This window comes from Marmota marmota, unplaced genomic scaffold (genome assembly GCF_001458135.2).
Source record: "Marmota marmota marmota unplaced genomic scaffold, marMar, whole genome shotgun sequence".
NCBI classification, from domain to species: Eukaryota; Metazoa; Chordata; class Mammalia; order Rodentia; family Sciuridae; genus Marmota; species Marmota marmota.
The window spans coordinates 23,545,848-23,564,833 of NW_025999982.1; the positions used below are offsets into that span (position 1 = coordinate 23,545,848).

The 18,986-nt window shown below is 37.4% G+C and overlaps 3 protein-coding genes across 18 annotated transcripts in view; all 3 read left to right on the forward strand.

Annotated features, from left to right (window-relative positions):
- The window catches only part of Znf451 (zinc finger protein 451), a 93,108-nt gene extending 79,644 nt beyond the window's left edge, over positions 1-13,464 (forward strand). For 5 of the 15 annotated variants that reach the window (XM_048805577.1, XM_015487885.2, XM_048805576.1 and 2 more), the window contains one exon: positions 746-2,841. In XM_048805577.1, the coding sequence (XP_048661534.1) occupies positions 746-792 (47 nt within the window). In that variant the 3' untranslated portion in view covers positions 793-2,841. Of the gene's footprint in view, positions 1-81; positions 178-745; positions 2,842-13,348 lie in introns of those variants that run through there. The other 10 variants (XR_007348533.1, XR_007348534.1, XR_007348535.1 and 7 more) reach the window with 6 other exon arrangements.
- Positions 5,242-15,302, forward strand: Bag2 (BAG cochaperone 2). The gene is made up of 3 exons (XM_015487886.2): positions 5,242-5,374; positions 13,349-13,458; positions 14,720-15,302. The coding sequence occupies exons 1-3, from the start codon at positions 5,262-5,264 to the stop codon at positions 15,130-15,132; spliced, it is 636 nt and encodes a 211-aa protein (XP_015343372.1). The 5' UTR covers positions 5,242-5,261; the 3' UTR covers positions 15,133-15,302.
- Positions 5,244-18,986, forward strand: part of Prim2 (DNA primase subunit 2) — a 410,568-nt gene continuing 396,825 nt past the window's right edge. The window contains exon 1 of one of the 2 annotated variants that reach the window (XM_048805584.1): positions 5,244-5,374. The gene's annotated coding sequence lies outside the window, so the exon portion shown is untranslated. The remainder of the gene's footprint in view (positions 5,375-18,986) is intronic. The other variant, XM_048805585.1, reaches the window with a different exon arrangement.

The window sequence follows — 18,986 nt, forward strand, 5'->3', positions numbered from 1 at the left end:
TGTGAACCATGTATGATAAGATAAATCTGGTATGAGAAACCAGTGAAAGGAAGGAGTTGACCCCTAATTCTACCCTCCTAGGTTTTAGAAGCATTCCCAGGGAAGAGATGGAGAGAGACCTGTTGAGCCCAATGATGTCTTTCTTGTTTGCTTTTGTATTCTTGTTCCTGGTATATGGTGGGCATTCAATAAATATTGGTTAAATGAGTTGTGTGTGTATACATACATTTCTCAGATAACATTATATAGCCATGAGTTTCACTCTGCCTAAGATGCTAGAAAGTTTAGAGCTGATTTTTCTCATCAGGCTTTATTGAAGTATAGTTGACAAAACAAAAAGTAAAATTTAATAACCTGTGAGATTTTTGCTGTTTCATAATGTTAACCTTTCTGTTTCAACTTCATCTTTATATGTATCACTTCAAGTCTTTTAGGAAATAAGTGATAAGGATTTCTTTCAATATTGAAACAAGTGATTATGTATGTGTGAGTGACTGAAAATTTGTTGACTTTCTGCATCCCTAAATAGAAATAACTTTTAAGTTCAAATATGTAGTTATTATCATATCCAGATACTCAGTTCAAAATATTCAAATAATACAGAGAAACTCCAATATAGCCTAAGTTCTTCAATTTTGATTTTTCTTTCCTTCTTGAAAAGATGAATATAGTTGATAAAACTTACATAAAGAACATGTTGATTAGTTTTCTGCCCTAAGTTTTAAAATTCTGTTTTTTAATACAGATGTGGAATTAGAAGAAGCTATTAGAAGAAGTCTTGAGGAAATGTAATTAAAGATATAACCACAAAACATCAAGTGGCCTTGAAGAGACTCAGGATAATGAATTCTTGAGTTTGTTTTCTAAAGGAGACCAGAAACCTACTAGTATAAACGTATCTGAAAACATGTTTTTGTGTTGATATGTTCACAATATCATATTTGCTTTGTATTTTTTGTGCTACTGTACAAAATTGTATCGAAGGAATAGAATACATGTTAATGCATATATAGATCATGTATTCTAATATATAGGTATCACAGTTTCCCAACTAACTTAGAATTCATATATTTAGGTTAAAAGGATTAAAGAAAAAAAGGAAAGTTTTGCCTATTGTTTGGTTTCCAAGTATCATTAGTTCCTTTTTTTCTTTTTTTTTTTGTACTGTACAGATGATTCTAGTTTATTTTTTTAGGATTGAAAAATGAGTATAAATAAAGGTGCCATAACTCAAGTTTTTCCGTAAATTCTATGTCTCATCTGGCACTAATATATAATACCTTTGAGATCTTTGGTTATGATTATCAGAAGAGGGTAATGGAAATTGATAATGAAAACAGATTAAAAATTTTACCAGTGATGTTCTTTGTGGGTATCACACAGATATATATTCTTGCTTTATTTAGAGAATCTCATTGCTAAAATAAAAGCACACTTTTTTCAAAAAAACTAAAATGAAACCTTTTCCATTCCTTTTACATGCTTAGACTTTTATGTGACTTGTATGATCTACTGTTTAAAGGAATGTCAAAATATATGCATAGAATTAAACTTATTTTAATAATATTACTCTTCTTATATATTTTTATATGCGTAATTTTCTTCAAAAGTAATGTTTGTTGCTGGGCAAATGTGTAATTCCAGCAGCTTTGGAGGCTGAGGCAGGAGGATCATGGCCTGGGCAACTTAGCAAGACTTGTGTCTCAAAGTGAAATAAAAAGGACTGGGGATATTGCTCAATTGTAGAATGCTTGGCTAGAATATGTGAGGCTAAGGGTTCAATTCCCAGTACTACAAAAAATAAATAAATAAAATAATAATAGTAATGGAAATGTTGAGGGTCTTCTCAGGAATAATTTTCCTTAACTCTCTAAAATTTAGTTTCATATGGAGTATTTTCACTTTAGTTATTCAAATTCACTGAATTGTCTATTTCATACATTTGGTATTCCCTATTTTTATATGTTGAAGCCTTGTTATAATTTTTGTAAAAATTGCATAAGTGGAAAACTAAAAAGGACTAATATTATCTTCACATATGCTTCATGTTATTTAACTAAAAACATCTTCATCTCTAAAAATTTTTAGTAATTATTTACTAAATGTAAAAAAATATTTCTATACAGTTTTTCTTTATATTTCAGATGGAAAGATATCATGGCCAAAATTTTGTTTTTTTCTCTGACACTAGATATTTTTTTTTTGACACTAGATATTTTAATGTTCAACAGATTGCTGGTTTATTAACTATAGTCTTTTCAATCTATATTTGAAACCAAATTGTGTTTTTATTTCTTTAATGTCATTTCTCTTCCTACTTGCATTTTTAAAGGTTGGCATTGTATATTGAGGATTTATTAATCATGTTTCTAAAATGACCACATTGTGCATTTAATTTTTATGTTAAAGTTGTCAGGCACTAGGCTATACAGTAATGGAGCTGGACCTTAAACACATCTGCAGGAGTTTGCTAAATAGTGAGAAGCAGAAGGGACATTCCAGAGAGAAGAGTAGTTAAGTGGATGTGGGGCAAGAGCAGGTAGCATCTCTGTTAGCAATGACACACAGGTGTGATGAAAACAGGTGCTCTGCTAAGGTTTCTTGGTGTGTTATGCTAGTAACTGAAGCTTTTGGTATAATAAGAAAGGGGTGTTTCACCTTAAGTAAAGATAATTGGGTTATTTAATGTTTAAATTTATAATTGTCACTGATTGTATTTCTACTCATTAATTAAAATCATTTTAAAATTATAATTTGGACTTAACTTAGACATAGGAGATGTAACTAGTAGAATACATTAAGGAAAGGTATATTATCAAAAGTAAATGTTTCTAATCCTGACATAGATGCTGATTTTTTTCATTCTACCATTCATTTATTTACCATCTACTAACAAAATACTTATTGAATACCTACTATATGCAAGCAACAGTTCTCAGCAAATGACACACACCAGTGAGCAAAACAAAGCTCCATGCCCGGTATGGAACACACACTGTGGGAGTATTAAATAGTAAACAAGTAAATAAAACAGTGTATCTGATGGTGATAAGTATAATGAAGTAAATAAAGAAGGAAGGATATAAACAGTGCAGGGAGCTGAGGGAGGGAAGGCTCTCTATTAGGATAGTCAAGAAAGATCTCATTGATCAGTGAACTTGAGCAAAGACCTGAGGAAGGTGAAGGAATGAGCCATGCAAATATATACAGGTGGTCCCTGACTTAGGGTGGTTTGACTTATTTATTTGGACTTTAGGATGGTGCAAAAGCTGTATACATTCAGGAGAAACCATATTTTGAATCTTGATCTTGTCCCAGGTTAATGTTTTGCCATACTCTCTCAGGCCCTGCATGGGCGAGTTGCAGCTCCCAGCATGAGGGTATGCCGTGCCCTGTACCACTGAGCAATGTTGTTCAGTAGGTTGAGTGTATTAAGCCTACTGTTTAGTAGGTTGAGTGCATTTTTGATTTATGATATTTTCAACTTACATCAGAATGTAACCTCATTCTAACTGGGGAGTATCTATATAGAGAGGAATGTTCCAGGTGGAAAATGAGAAAGTCTAGAGGGGAAGTTGGTATATTCAAGGAAAAGCAAAATGTCAGTATGACTAAAGCAGGATGAGTTTAAGAGAGTAAAAGACAAGTCCTTAAGGCTTTTTTGGGGACCTTGGCTTTTACTGTGAAATGAGAAGCCATTAAAAGTTTCTGAGAATAAGTGGTGTGGTGTGCCTTATTTGGTTATATTGAAAATACATAAGAGGCAAAGGTAGACACAGAGGCCAGAGAGGAAGGAATTGCAATAATCCAGGTGCAACTGACTAAGTGGCTTGAACTGGAATGGTGTAAGTCCAATGAAAAGGAAGAATCTATTCTGAAGGCAAAAATGACGGGATTTTTTTTTTTAAAGAGAGAGAATTTTTTTAATATTCATTTTTTTAGTTTTCGGCGGACACAACATCTTTGTTTGTATGTGGTGCTGAGGATGAACCCGGGCTGCATACCCGGCGAGCGCTCTGCGGCTTGAGCCATATCCCCAGCCCCAATGACGGTATTTATTAATGGATTGGATCTAGAATGTGACAGATTCTAGGACGATTCTAAAGTCAAATTATAAGACTTTCAGACTATTCACAAAGTGTGTTTATATTTCAAGTTTCTGTCATAAAATGACAACGTTTAATGAGGTCAAATAATCCCATGCGTTTGGGTGGAATTGGGATCAAGGGTTAAGATAACTTTGAAGGTCGTGATTCAGCTTCAAAGATTTATTATTTATTATTTTCTGTGCCCTGTACATTTTCATCTCCGCAGTATGAGGCACAGAACTATCATAAGAGGGAACTAAAGCACAATTTTTTAAATAAAAAATCATTTTTATTCCTAGCCCTAGTCGGTCCTTTACTGACCTGTAAGCATCTGACCTAAGGGCCGACTGCATCTTTATATTGTTAACAGGAGACTTAAGTTGGACGTGAAGTAACAGATAATTTTTTCAGTAAGAAAAACAGTCACTAAAAAATCCCTTCGTTAGGGTGGAAGTGGAGCAGTTCACCTATTTCCCACATGTAGACAGGGAAAGATGTGGTAGCTTGTTCTTTATAACTTTGCCTCAGTGTTGTCCAGGCTTTCATTTTTCTCATCTCAGGAAAATGGTAACCCAACTTGTCAGGCCAGTGTAGACTGCCATTGGTGTAGAGACCTTCTGTTTCACAGAGGGACCTTTTTTCCACACATCAAAGGATCCAGCGGGTTTTGTTCTGGCTGTGAATGTGGGTACTGGAGAACAAATGAAGCCATAGTGGGCAGTGCAGCTCCTGCCTGTCTGCCGTTAGGTACCTTCGCAGGCGGATATCCTTTCAGGCAGCACGGAAAGTCGGGGCCACGAGCGAGGCTGGGTGTTCAGGGGTGCCCCCCGCCCCGGTTTCGGGTTCCGCGGCCCGAGTCCGCTGCGGGAGGCAGCCGCCAGCTCAGGACCTCCCCTTTCTGCGGCGGACTGGCGGCGTCTCAAGCCCGGGCCCCACCGGCCCCTCGGCGAGCCCCCTCTCCGACTCGTACCCTTGCCGCAGGCGGTGCGCCTGTCCTTCTTTGGCCACGCGGCAGCGGCAGAGTCGGCGCGTCTGCCCGGGCCGCCCCCACGGGCGTCAGAGGGAGGCGGGCGCCCCGCGCGGTGACGGCGACGCCCGCGGCCCCGGGAGCGCTCTGCTCGCCACCGCCGGAGAGGCCGGTGACCTCTCTGCCGCCCCGCCTCGGAGGCTCAGATGGCTCAGGCGAAGATCAACGCCAAAGCCAACGAGGGGCGCTTCTGCCGCTCCTCCTCCATGGCCGACCGCTCCAGCCGCCTGCTGGAGAGTCTAGACCAGCTGGAGCTCAGGTGAGCCGCCGAGCCCTCACGGGCGGCGCGGGCAGAGGCCGCGGGCGTCCCGGGCCCAGTCCCGGGCAGGCTGCGGCGGGACGGGTTGCTTGTTGCGATTTGTTGTGGGTGGAGAGGATGCAGTTTGTTTCGTAGCGGATATTCCTCCCCTGGTCGGAGAGAAAAATGCATCCGATTCAACTAAACCTGTGAGCGCGGTGGCCACGTTCTCACTAATACACCTGGACGTGCGTTTGGGAGCACAGAAAAATCAGAAGAGATGGTGACATCACTAGGGATTAAGACGGCACCTTGGGTCTATAGAAATTCTAGAACCTTCTGCGTGGTCCCAGCTTCCTTAAGCTTAAATGTTTCCCAATTATGCACTTTTAAAGGAGGCAGCAGTTTCTAGTGGCTCCTGGTGTGTTATGAGGGGTTTTTTTGCTCCAAAACACTTGACAGCAAAAAAGAAAGGTGAGTTGGGGGGCCAGGAATCCCCTCTAGAGCCAGAGTTAGAGAGGGGTGAGATAAACCAAGGGATGAACGCAGTTGGCTTGTACTCCCCTAACCTCCTGTATGGTACTCAGCCAGTCCCTTAGTCTCAGTATTTATTGAGCACCCCCTAGCATGGAAGATACTGCTCACACCTTTAACGTGCCAGTCCTTGGCCTAAAAGTGCGAAAAGGTAGTATCTTCATCTGCTTATGGTTTTACTAAGAAATCAGACTTGTATAGAATTTCTTTATTTCATTGGTTAGAATTTTCTAAATAATTGAGTATTAGTAAATTTTGAAAACATTTTTCTTTAACTGTGTTTGCCAAATTTTATGTACTTAATGTGAACGTTTTTAAACATCCTGTAAATATCTCTGAAATTACTGTGTAAATTTTTTAAAAATATTTATTTTTTTTAGTTATAGGTGGACACAATATCTTTATTTTTATGTGGTGTTGAGGATTGAACCCAGTATCTCACAAATACAAATCTGAGCCACAATCCCAGCTCCATTGTGTAAATTTTTATTGTACGCAGGTATAAATAATGAAAATCTTGCTAAGGCACCTGCTGTCTCCTGAAACTGCATAGTTTTTTTGCCAGGTTCTGGATAAAGATAGGAGAATGTGAGCCAGAAAGCTTAAGAAGCACTTGCCTGTGTCTTTATCTCCCTGTAATCATAAGGCAAAACACCCCACATAACACATTAATAACCACAGTATCTCCTGGCATTTTAGGTATTTGTTACTACTGGGAGAAAAGTGCTAGAAAGTGAGAAATTTTCCACCTACAGCATTTTTATGAACTGCACCAGATAGAGAAACTAGGGCCCTGCACCTGGTTCTGGGAATCTGTTCAGAATGAGACAAATGGAAGGGAGAGGTAATGCTGTTTAAGGGATCTCACAAAAATATCAACTCACCTGCTCACTGGCAGAGAAAGTGGAGCAAAATTGGGGAACTACAGATCAGTGGTCCCAGCTACTGATCAAAAGCCCTCTGAGGAATAGTTCTTTTCTTGTAGCAGTGATCCACAGTCTTTAGATCTTTGAGAATATTCTCAATCATTTCAGTCTCTCTTGGATAGTCAGAAAACTTTTTCTTAAAGCCTTGAGGAGGATGTTTTCGCCTCTTTGCTTCAAGCTGAGTCATTGTACTCAAACTTGAATTAATGCCTCCCATGTATGTGGTATGTACAAAAGTACTCTGAGTGCTTCTTTTTAAAAGCAAACCTCTGATTTTGAGTATTATTATATTCTAATGTTTAATTAATGAAAATAACTTGCTTAACATTTGCACCAAAGAGGAAAACCTAATTAATATGTGTCTAATTGTCCATTTTAAGGAATTTTTTATTCTTCCTTTAAAAAAGTAATACTGAAAAGTAAAGAAGTATTTCAGAAGGTAAGCAAAAACAGAAAAATGCTAATGCTGCTCCCATTAATTCTTTTTTCTCTTTTTGAAGCTATAAGGGCAGTGTCACAGACCCCTACACTATTAAAAACTAGACTTGTGCCCAGGGGGAGATTGACTTTTAGAAAAACACATGAAACTTATATGTAATTTTGCTTTTCTACTTTGATTTCATATTAATTATGACTTTAAAGTAGTAGGCTGGGTAAACAGTGTAGTCTGTACCTAATTCCTCATCCACACTGATTCTGCTGGTTGTGGAAGAAACTTCTTCCATCTATGAAACTAAAAACAGGATTATACCAAATGCTCTATGACTTGGGGTATAAACTGGCCTATAAGATGTTTAAAATGCCTTAAATTGTTTGGCCATGGTCTACAGACTTAAAGCTTGCCATTGGTTTCTAATATTTTTATTACGCTAGCCTTTAAAAATCTTTTTTCCCCCGTCAGTTCATCTCCTTTACTTCCTCTTAATAAACCAATTCTGTGGAATCTGAAGTTCACATTTGCCTGTGGCTCAAGACACCCTGCTTATTATTGCTATTTCTAACAGTAATAATAACTTAGAAATAATATGTTAACATTTACTCATTTAATGAGCACTGTCTAAATATCTATATATAATGCCCCATGCTATTATCTCCAATCTACAGATGAGAAATTGAGGCTAACACATAGATGACTTGTCTAAAGTCACACAGCTAAAGAGTAGTGGACTTCAAATTTGAACACTGGAAGACTGGCTCTCCAGGCTCTAACACTTTGTGCCTGAATTTTCTTAAATATGTCCTGTTCCATAATGTTGGGTTGGTGTATGAATGGATATATGATTTTACTAAAAATGATGAAAATTATATTAAACTTCCATTCAATAAAAACTAAACACCCACTGTGTGACAGGCGTAGTGACTCCTAGAAGGCCCAGGGAGAAAAGGAAAATGTTTAGGGGATGGGTATTAGAGACTGGCAGAGGGGAAATAGGGAGATTGGCTTTTGTCACATTCCCCCAAACTAATCATAGTCATTCCTTCCTTTGTCACATCAGCTGTGGGCACAGCTGGGAAATGAAGGGTTGGGCAGGAGATGAAGTGTATCATTCCTGTGGCTTAAAGTTTCTCAGCACTTAAAGTCTGTCATGGTGTGTGAAATGTTCCAGGACTCAAAAAGCAAGATAACATCATAGTTAATTCTGCATAACAGCCTATAATTTAAAAGAACACGTTCCATAAAAATTGTCATTGAAAACTTAGAAACCTTTGAGGTAGGAGAAGGGCACATATTATTATCTCTTAGAAATGAGGGAACTAAGGTCTAGAGGGATTAAATGGCTTGCCTGAGGCCTCATTACTGATGAGTAGCTATTAACACGAAAATACCCATCCCTTTTTTATACCAGTATCTTGATAGTGAATGAACTTTAACGTTAAAAAAATATATTTTTAGTTGTAGATGAACACAATGCCTTTATCTTATTTATTTATTTTTATGTGGTGCTGGGGCTCAAACTCAGTCCCTCACTGTGCTAGGTTATAGTCCCAGCCCAAACTTTAATATTTTAATGATTAGAAAAACACTTCAATTTTTTCACATTGCCCAAAATATTAAGGGAATATTGTTGCAGTTTTTTAAAATGCAGGAGTATCAAATAAGATACTGTTTTGGAAATTATTTCTTTCAGATAAATCATAATGTGAGCATTTCCCATTTTCCCTCCATTTGATGAAAAATGAATTCTTGTTATTAATTAAATGAGTTTGTGGTGATGGTAAGTACATAATAACTGCTGTGAAGCTGATGTATGCCAGCACCAATTCTAAGCACATCATACATATGAAAAAATATATATATATATATATATATTTTTTTTTTTTTTTAATCACTGCACCAGTCACTGCATTAAACTCATCACCTCTTTACTTCATTTAGTCATAGCCACCATCTCCTCATTATCCCTTTTTCATAGGTGAGGGAATTGTAGCCAAGAGTGAATAAGTACTCAAAGCCATATAGCCAGAAAGTGGCAGCACAAGACAGTTTTCACTGCACACTTTATTAGCTAAGGTATCAGTAGCTCCAGGTTAGGTGTGCACCTTTCCCAAGTCTCCCACCAATTTGTCTTTTTGATACCTAAGCTGCAGAAATTTTGTATGGTGCCCAAGACCTGGGGACTACCTTAGGTTGCATGCACTCCAGTTTTGTCCTCAGTAATATTCCGATGAAAGTGGGGCTTTTGTTTGTTTGTTTGTTTGTCAAAGCCTGCTTAGAAGCCCATTTCAGTGGGGCAACCTGTAATCCCAGTGATTTTGGAGGTTGAGGCAGGAGGATTGCAAGTACAAGGCCAGTCTCGGTAACTTAGCAAGACCCTGTCTCAAAGTAAAAGAAAGCTGGGGGCTGAGGTTGTGGCTCAGTGGTAGAGTGCTCGCCTAGCATGCATGAGGCACTGAGTTTGATCCTCAGCACCACATAAATATAAAATAAGGATATTGTGTCCACCTAAAACTAAAAAATAAATATTAAAAAAAAAAAGCTGGGATGGTAGAGCACTCCTGGGTTCAATCCCCAGGATTGGGGTTGAAGGGGGTGGGGGAGTCTGCTTAGTTGTGATTTAACATGGAGAGTTTTCCAAGAGCACAGCCCAGACCAGCCTTGATGTGAGGATAAGTTCTTTCCCAATTTGGACATGTAGCTGCTTCCAAGATCTGTTAGTAAATACAGAACTGCCCTTTGCCGCCAAGAGAAGTGTTGTCAGATGAGATACTAAAAGCATGAAGGAAAAAGTGAGGTGGCCCAAGTGAGATGAAACCAGAGTTCCAGAAGAAAATAATTGAAAGGGAGACAGGAATATTCAAGGATACAATAGCTAAGAATTTTCTGGAATTAATGAAAAAGCTATAGACAAATCTATACTAGCTGATAAACAGTACAAATACTACTGCTACTACTATACTACACAGATGAACAATGCCAAAGGTGTTAATTACCTCAAGGGAAAGGAAAGAGGAGTTGTTAAGGAAAAAGTTCCTGTCAAAGGGGCTTTGGGTTTTGAAAAAGATCACCTAGTAGATAAGGGTCTAAGGGTCGGGGGAGAGAAGGTTGCAGGAAGAAGGAAGAGTAAAAAGTAAAAAGCCCCTGGTGCCAACACCCCTGGAATCCATATTTTGAAGAATGGCAGTTTACTTTTGCCTTGAAAGGGAAAAGGTACAAGAAGTTCTTTAAAGATCAAATCTGTTTTTTTGCGAGGAAAAGGCCCTGGCACTTTCTGTTCTGTATAAAGAAGTTTTATGGGGGAAAAAAAATCCCCCATAAATAGAGTTCTAGCTAATTTCATTTGGTCTTATTCATTGATAAAATTTCTCTTTATATGACATATTTACATTTTTTCTACATTTTTCTTTTAATCTGTTAACAATTCCACAAACTCACTATTGTATGTACAGCCTGCCTTGTAGCATTCAATTCTGTCTTTATCATCTTACATGTGAATACAAACTCAGGAGTGTTTAAAAAATTTATTATTCTCATTTACCAATCACATGATTCTTTTGTGTCAGTTATCTAAATATTAGTCATGGTGTGTTTAGTATAAATATTTCATTAGTGGCTACTAAGTCTCTTTCACATATATCTGTGAGACTTTGTAAAATATTTGAATAAATGGTGAGTGGTGCAGGAAGAGGGCCGGATACTGTATTATTACCACTTTATGGAATATTATATTTGATTGTGTCTTCCAGCCAGATTTGTCACATCAGATTCTTACCAGCTCTTTGCTTTTACTGGTTCCTATAAACACAGAATCCTACACATATTTAATATCTTGAAGAATAACCATGCTGTGGTTATATAGCCTTTCAGTGCTATTTTGGGGTATAACAGGTGGGTGAGTGGATGGAAAAAAAGCATGTGCGGGGCTGGGGAGAGAGGTGAGGGATCCTTTCACAGAATTGACATGCCAAAATATTGGTGAGGTTGTTCCTTCTGTGCCCACTTTAGGCACAATCTAGGTTAGATCTCCCATGATCCTGTATTTCTAGGATCATCCAAATTCTGAGGATAAGTCTGATACTGTCATTTTACAAGATTTGGTACCTTAGTTACTGTAACCTTTCAAAAGCAAATGTCAGACAACTTTTAATTATGCAACATGTCATTTTTTTCTTCCTGCTTTCATAATTCTACCACCTAGTTTTTTAGTGAATGGGCATGTTCTTGTGTTTGTGTAGTGAAGGAGGCATGTGTGTCTAGTTGAAGGAGGTGGAGAAAGAAGTGCTTCTATAGTTTGATCAGGGCTTTACACCAAAAACCTACCAAAGCTTGCCTTTAAATCTGTGAAAAAGACAAAAGATGCTCCCAACACCACCACCATTTCATATAGTACCAGAGGACCTTAGTACTACAAAGGAAAAAACAAGAGCTATTTGGATTGGAAAGGAGAAGACACAAGCGGTCTTTTTTTTTTTTTTTTTCGCCAATGATATGATCATCATCCTAGAAGAACCAAGAGAATCAACAGAGACACCATTAAAATTAATAAGTATAAATCAAGGATTCCAGTTACAATCTTGAACCTATAAAAACAGCATTTTTTGAACTAACAGTCATTGATTAGAAATGTAATTGGAGTTATCCACAACATCAATGATATCTACAATGTATCTAGAACACTCAAAGAGTCCACAAGGCTACTATGGAGAATTTTTCAAAACTCTAATAAAGAATATAGAAGATCTAAATGAAGAGATGTATCATACCCCTGAGAGAAATGACTCTTATTATAAAGATGTCAAATTTCTCCCAATTTTTTTTTAGAACCCAGTAAACTTACTGAACAGTTTGTACAATGGAAAAAGGTCCCATTAAATAGCTAAGTTATCTTTAAAGAAAATTGGGCAGTTGGGGGAGGCTACTCTACCAAATATTAAGGCAAAATGCAAGACTGGGGTTATGGCTCAATAGCAGAGTGCTTGCCTCACACATTTGAGGCACTGGGTTCAATTTTCAGCACCACATAAAAATAAATACATAAAATAGAGATATTGCGCCCATGTATAATTTAAAAATTTTTTAAATGGGTGTTGGTATAAAAACAGTTAAATACACTAATATATGGAATACAGATTTCAGAAATAACAAAATTGTAGGGAAAGATGAATTTTGTGGTAAATAATTTGAGGGGAAATGTCTATTTGGATAAAATAAATAAAATATTTATGTAACCACATATAAGAATGGGTTCTAGTGGATTAAATATGAGAAAGATAAAACTATGAACTTAATGGAGCAAAATATTTTATGACCTAGGGGGGTGGGAAAGGCCTTAAACAAAACTTCAAAGCATAAACCACAAACGAGAGACTAACCCATCCCATCATCATAAGGACCTCATAACTGGGCATTGTGGCATATGTGTAAAATCCCAGCTGTTGGGGAGGCTGAGGCAAGAGGCTTTTGAGTTTGAGACCAGCCTGAGCAACTTAGCATCTCAGAAAAAAAGAAAAAGAAAAAAACCCAGGATCTCAAATGAAGGCAATCCCAGACTAGGTTCACATATGACAAGATGAAAGCAGTTGCCAACCAGAAATTAATATGCAAATTCTCAGGCCCATAGGGGACATGTTGTCAACTTTAAGTGTTATTGCCTTAATGAGAAGATGGTAGACAACCTGAGCGCCCGTCTCTGGGAATGGACAGGCAACATCAGGTGTTTATACATATACAGTAATTAGAAGCTACTGCTTAGACATACACCCAAAATCCTGGATTATTCTGAACAAAATGGAAATTTTAAAAATGGGATAAGGTATAGATTTAAAATATGCAAATATACAAATAATACAGATTTTGTAATAACAGAGAAACAACAAATAGAATAATTGTTCTATGGGCAGAGATGAAAGTGGGAGTGAAGTAAGTGAATTAAAAAAAGTAGAAAAATGAAATGTTTAAAAAGGTCTAAAGAAATTTTAAAATGCATTCCTAATAACCTTTAAGACTGACTTGGATTGAATGAGAAAATGAAGAAAATTAATAAAAAGAACACCATCCATGTAATTAATGACTGTTTTGTTTCCCCAATTTACATAGGGTTGAAGCTTTAAGAGAAGCAGCAACTGCTGTTGAGCAAGAGAAAGAAATCCTCTTGGAAATGATCCACAGTATCCAAAATAGCCAGGACATGAGGCAGATCAGTGACGGTGAGAGCCATTTCCACAGAAGGGGGCTCCTCTCTTACACTGCTTTAGGGGATTTGTGATAAGCATGGGCCAGTTTTTGCCCGACTTCTGGTATGCATACACTAGGCTTCAGTATTTCACGTGAGCTACATCGAGCAGCTGTGGCTGTCAATTACAGCAGCCACTTATGTAGAGATCATTGTTCCTATGTGCTGCCTACCCCAGATCTGGAAAAGGCCTGAAAGCTCCAGAAGAGTGGGGCCCAAGCCATAAGGCCATGTGTCTCCTGTCAGGTTCACACTCTTAACTTCAATTTTTCCAAGTTCCTGGACTCGGAAAAGCAGAGGATAAAGCAGAGAATAAAGGGGAAAGTGAAGGCAGAGGAGAGCAAAAAAGAGATGAATTGAGGTGTAAGTTAGAGAGGAAATGGAGAAAATTCAGAGGAAAGGTAAATTTCAGGACCAAAAGAAGACACTGATGTGCTGTCCTCTTCATTTGAAGAACGCCACTGCCTGTGGAGGAATAGGACCCTGGGGTGTTCTTCCCTTGGCATTGGATTCCCAACTGGGTTCCTTTGGTGCTCTACGGGGTAAGCCAGTGGGTCATAGAACAGTAAGCTTAACTTCAGATCCAAACTGGTAAACATCCACAGTGGGTCATGATCTAGTTTGTCTCTTCATTATTGTGGCCCAAGGTCATGAGTCAGGAATGAGGTTATAGGACAAAGAGGAGATCATGGGCTTTTTTATATAGTGCACTGTTGGCAGAGCCCTGTTTACCATCATTGCCTCCTTGTGCCAGCCACGATTCGGGACCTCTGATCTTCCTCAGACTGCCTGGAGGGGATGAAGTCAGTGCTTGGTTTTGAGGCCAGCTTATTCTCTACTGTCATGGCTCTGACTCCTTGGCCACACCTGCACACCCTCATATGGTACAGTCTCATCACCACAGCTCTACCCAGCACAAACCCTAGTATGCTCCTTGCTCACAATGATGTGATTGTTCTTCATCTCAGACACAAATCTGCACACACTTGTGCAGACATGTGAACCTGAGAAGTCATTTGGTACACTGTCACAGATTTTCAGAGAAAGGTACTCTGCGACCTCTAGTATTTCGTCTGTTAATCTTACATGCTGTAGTTTTAGTCTTAACCTTAAAATTTTCACAGCACAAGTTCTTATAGAAAATAAATCTAGCCATAAATGAATGCCTTAGTGTTCTTGACATGAATAAGCTTGTGTCCCATATTGATTGATATTTCAAAACTTTTTATGTTTAGGAGAAAGAGAAGAATTAAATCTGACTGCAAACCGTTTGATGGGACGAACCCTCACCGTTGAAGTTTCAGTAGAAACAATTAGAAATCCCCAACAGCAAGAATCCCTAAAGCATGCCACAAGGATTATAGATGAGGTGGTCAATAAGTTTCTGGATGATTTGGGAAATGCCAAGAATCATTTAATGTCACTCTACAGTGCATGTTTGTCTGAGGTGCCACCTGGGCCTGTTGATCAAAAATTTCAATCTATAGTAATTGGCTGTGCTCTTGAAGATCAGAAGAAAATTAAGAGAAGATTAGAGACTTTGCTTAGAAATATTGAAAATTCTGACAAGGCCATCAAGCTATTGGAGCATTCTAAAGGAGCTGGTTCTAAAACTCTGCAACAAAATGCTGAAAGCAAATTTAAGTAGTCTTGAAACCTAAGGGTACCTACAAATGATGATATAAAAATAATAAGATGCTATTTTAGTTCTTTGTCAGGTATAACCACTTACTTGATACAGTTGTTTCAGATGAGGAAAATACTCCAGTGTTAACATTTTTGCAAATAATAATTAAAATTTAAAGTATTTTAATTATCTAGAAGTTTTTAGATTGAATTCTTATCTTGTACTAGGATCTAGCACTATATATTTTACTATTTTGTGGATGAATGAATACATAGTATGTAGAAAAAAATGTATTCGGCCGGGGTTAAAGCATTCCTGGACTTTGTCTGGCATGGAAACACACAGGCACATGAGCATTTAGTTAGCTAGAAATTCCTTACCCCAACAGTGTACACATGTGCATGCATGTACACACACACACACCCCACATACACACACGCAGTACACTCAAGTACTAAATACTGTGCTTAGAGGGATAAAAGGAATCACAACATAAGGACCTTTACCTGCATTTACATGATTATTTTGTTTTTAAGATTTGTGCATCTTACGGTACGAATGTATTTTGTATATACATGGCAACGTGAGAAAAAGCAGCTCTAATTTTGCAACAGTTGAACAATTATATGTCCACTTGATCTCTCAAATGCATTAGTTGTCTAAACTTTCAGTGTTGAACCTTGCCTTTTATTTTTTTCTTCCTTTAAGCCACTATAAAGGCTGCTTAATTGCAGTTTCAAAAGCTCTATTTTGTGTAGTGGTCCAACTTGTTGCTATTACTGCAACTTAACTAAGCTTTATCCTTTGTTTTTGATTTTTGTACAAATTCTCAGCAGGTGGATTTATTGGGTCAAGGGGTATATAGATTTTCATGGCCTAACACATATTTATAAATTGATAACTTTCATACAAAGAATTCAGAAATGTCTGTCTTCAGTAATTAAAGTGTAGTTATTTCACTGAAATTCTAGCATTGAGCCTTAAATTTTTCTAGTTGTAGACTTAAAACACCTGAATTTAATTTGCATCTTGCTTACTAACAAGGCTGACCAATGTATTGATCCTTCTTTTATAAATAAAGTATAGCACAACTTTGTTAAAATTAACTAGTGCTTTTGAGCACAACTTCCCCAAATACTGTGAAACAAATACTTCAACTCAATTTCTATTAGAATATAGGTAATCACAAAAAATATTCAGATTGATTTTATATATCTATATTTCTCAGTGCAAACAAGATTGAGCAGAATTTTCTGTACAAAAGATGCCAAGTTAGTTGGGGGTAGGGGTTAAAAAAAAAAAAAGATGCCAAGTTAGATATACTGAGGACATTCATAGTTGATCTTTGCCAGCCCCAACTCTGCTCATTTAAGTCTTTCTATTTTTGGGAAATGTTAATTCTATCTGTGGCAATAGTTCTTGGTTTGTCAATGGATTCTGAGTTGCTGTCATCAGGTTGCACAGATGAAAAAAAAAAATTGTGCCACCTTGTTTTTTTAGCAGCTTTTTGAAAATTAAGAAAGGGATGATCAAGTTTTCCTCAGATTCTCTAGTGTTGTCAGTTTCGGAAAGCTCTTTTCCCTCTGGGTGGTACCCCCTGCCCTCTACCCTCCCATTCCATTCACTCCATATCAGTCCAGGACTTTTTCCTTCACAGATTATTGTTGTCATGCTTCCTTGACTTGTATTCTTTGCTACATGAGCCACATGATAGATAATGACAGATAATAGACTTGAAGGACACTTAGAGTATGTTTTGACTTATCATAATCCAACACAATTTAAGAATGTAACATGCAATTTGAGGACAGCTCTTTGTCTCATTTCCATCCCTGTCTGTCCCAAGGCTTCTCCATAAAGCCTGCTTTCTGCCTTCATTTTTAACGATAGGCTTTCTGAAGTATGGTAGCTGGCAAACGGACCTGCAAAGGAGATGTTAACTCAAATTCATCAACTGAGGACAAAGTGAAAATCCACCTTGTTAAGTATGGCAAATATAGAACTGAGCTTTGTGGTGTTTTAATTTAGGGACTCTGATATTGAAAAAGTTCCTAGTGCTTTTAAGTGGGAAGGGGACCTTTAACAGCAATGAATTTGAACTTGAGGTTTCCAGTGGCCTTTGCCTTTCCACTGATGGATTCTCTCTTTAAAAAAAAAAAAATGTATTTAGTTGTAGATGAACACACAGTATCTTTATTTATTTTTATGTGGTGCTGAGGATTGAACCCAGTGCCTCACACATACAAGGCAAGCACTTTACCACTGAGCTACAGCCTCAGCCCTTCCACTATTGGATTCTCTAGGACACATGGTATCCTGTGAATGGGCTCTTCCTTTTCATTTAATGAAACATTAGTCAAGTATGATGCACAAGGACAAACACTTGAGTGCAGGCATGGTACCCTGTTGATGCAGCTCAGTCTAGCATTGACCAGAGTGCTTAGAATCCGCCCTAAAGAGGTTAACAACTAACGAAATTCTGTTTAATGTATTTATACCCTTTAAATGACTGACTGATAAATGTGGAGACATTTCATATATGTGAAAATGCTGTCTCTGAAGGCAGAATTTACAGTTACCCAAAGACACAAAATAAGGTAAAAGAGCTAAGAATCTTTGGAAAGAAAAGGCAACAAAGGTGTGAGTAAATGTAGGCTCAGCCACCTCTGTATTTGTGTGTGTGTGTGTGTGTGTACTCACACCAAAGAAGCCAAAGGAAAATGGATAAAACAGAAAACAGGCTCAGTACTACTGGGTTAATAAGCATCCCTGGAAGACGTAGCCTGAGTGCCCAACTCCATCTCTTACCAGCAGAGGGCCCAGGAGCATTTCCTTTAACAAGAATCTTGCCCTTTGCAACTGAAAAATCTGGGTTACAATGCTCCTTCAAGCTTTTATGTGCAAGAGATACCACATGCTCACATGTGGAAAAAACTTGTGAAATCAATTAGAACTGTATGGTTATTTTATACCACAAGACAAAGTAAATGTGTTATTTGGAGGACTAAAAGCCTCAGAACAAGACAAAATAAAAGCATGATATTGCTACAATGCTAGAAGAAACATCTATATGCCATGGTGCTACTAAGTTGCATTAAATAACCACTATCAAAATGAATATATTCCATACTGATCCATGATCAGGAGTATGAACTATTTTTAGGTTATTTTTATTTTTAAAGAAGTCACATTATACCTTTTACTACTGAGTTTCACCTTGGTGATAACATCACACATATCACATGAAATTCTAGCTTTGAAATGCATGGTTTTTTTTAATTATTATTGGAATTCATCTCCACTGAAATTTTAATCAAATAGCACATTTTAAATTAATCTTAAGGGCATAACTGCTACTCAGTACAAATTCATACAAGTGGTTTTCCATTTAAATTTACAAAAGTATTATTTATTACTCACAAAAAATATAGAAGTGGTTCAGTTTTCCTTTTAATCCAGTTTTTATTTTTAAAATACCATTTACCAACATTCTGTTAGAGATACTTAAAGAAAGCCAAAAAGGGGCACTAGCTGGTAAAAGAGTATCATAGTCAGATTACCCAGTTACTCATGTGTTTGATGACTGGGTATCTTAAAGACTACTGGGGTTTTAAATATTTTTTTTTGTTGTTGTTTACAAACAAATTCAATTTTATGTAGATATACAAGTTTTATATATGAAAGCCTAAAGAGTGACAATAAGTACACGATATTAATAATTACTGAGGAAATCTACCTGTTTATCAAATGACTGTGCAACGAAAGACAAGCTTTCACCACATCAGTTCATTTTGTTTTCAGAGAAATACACTAATGATATATTTCAGAAAATAATAACTATTTCAAAAGCTTTGAAAAAGAGGCTAACAATATCT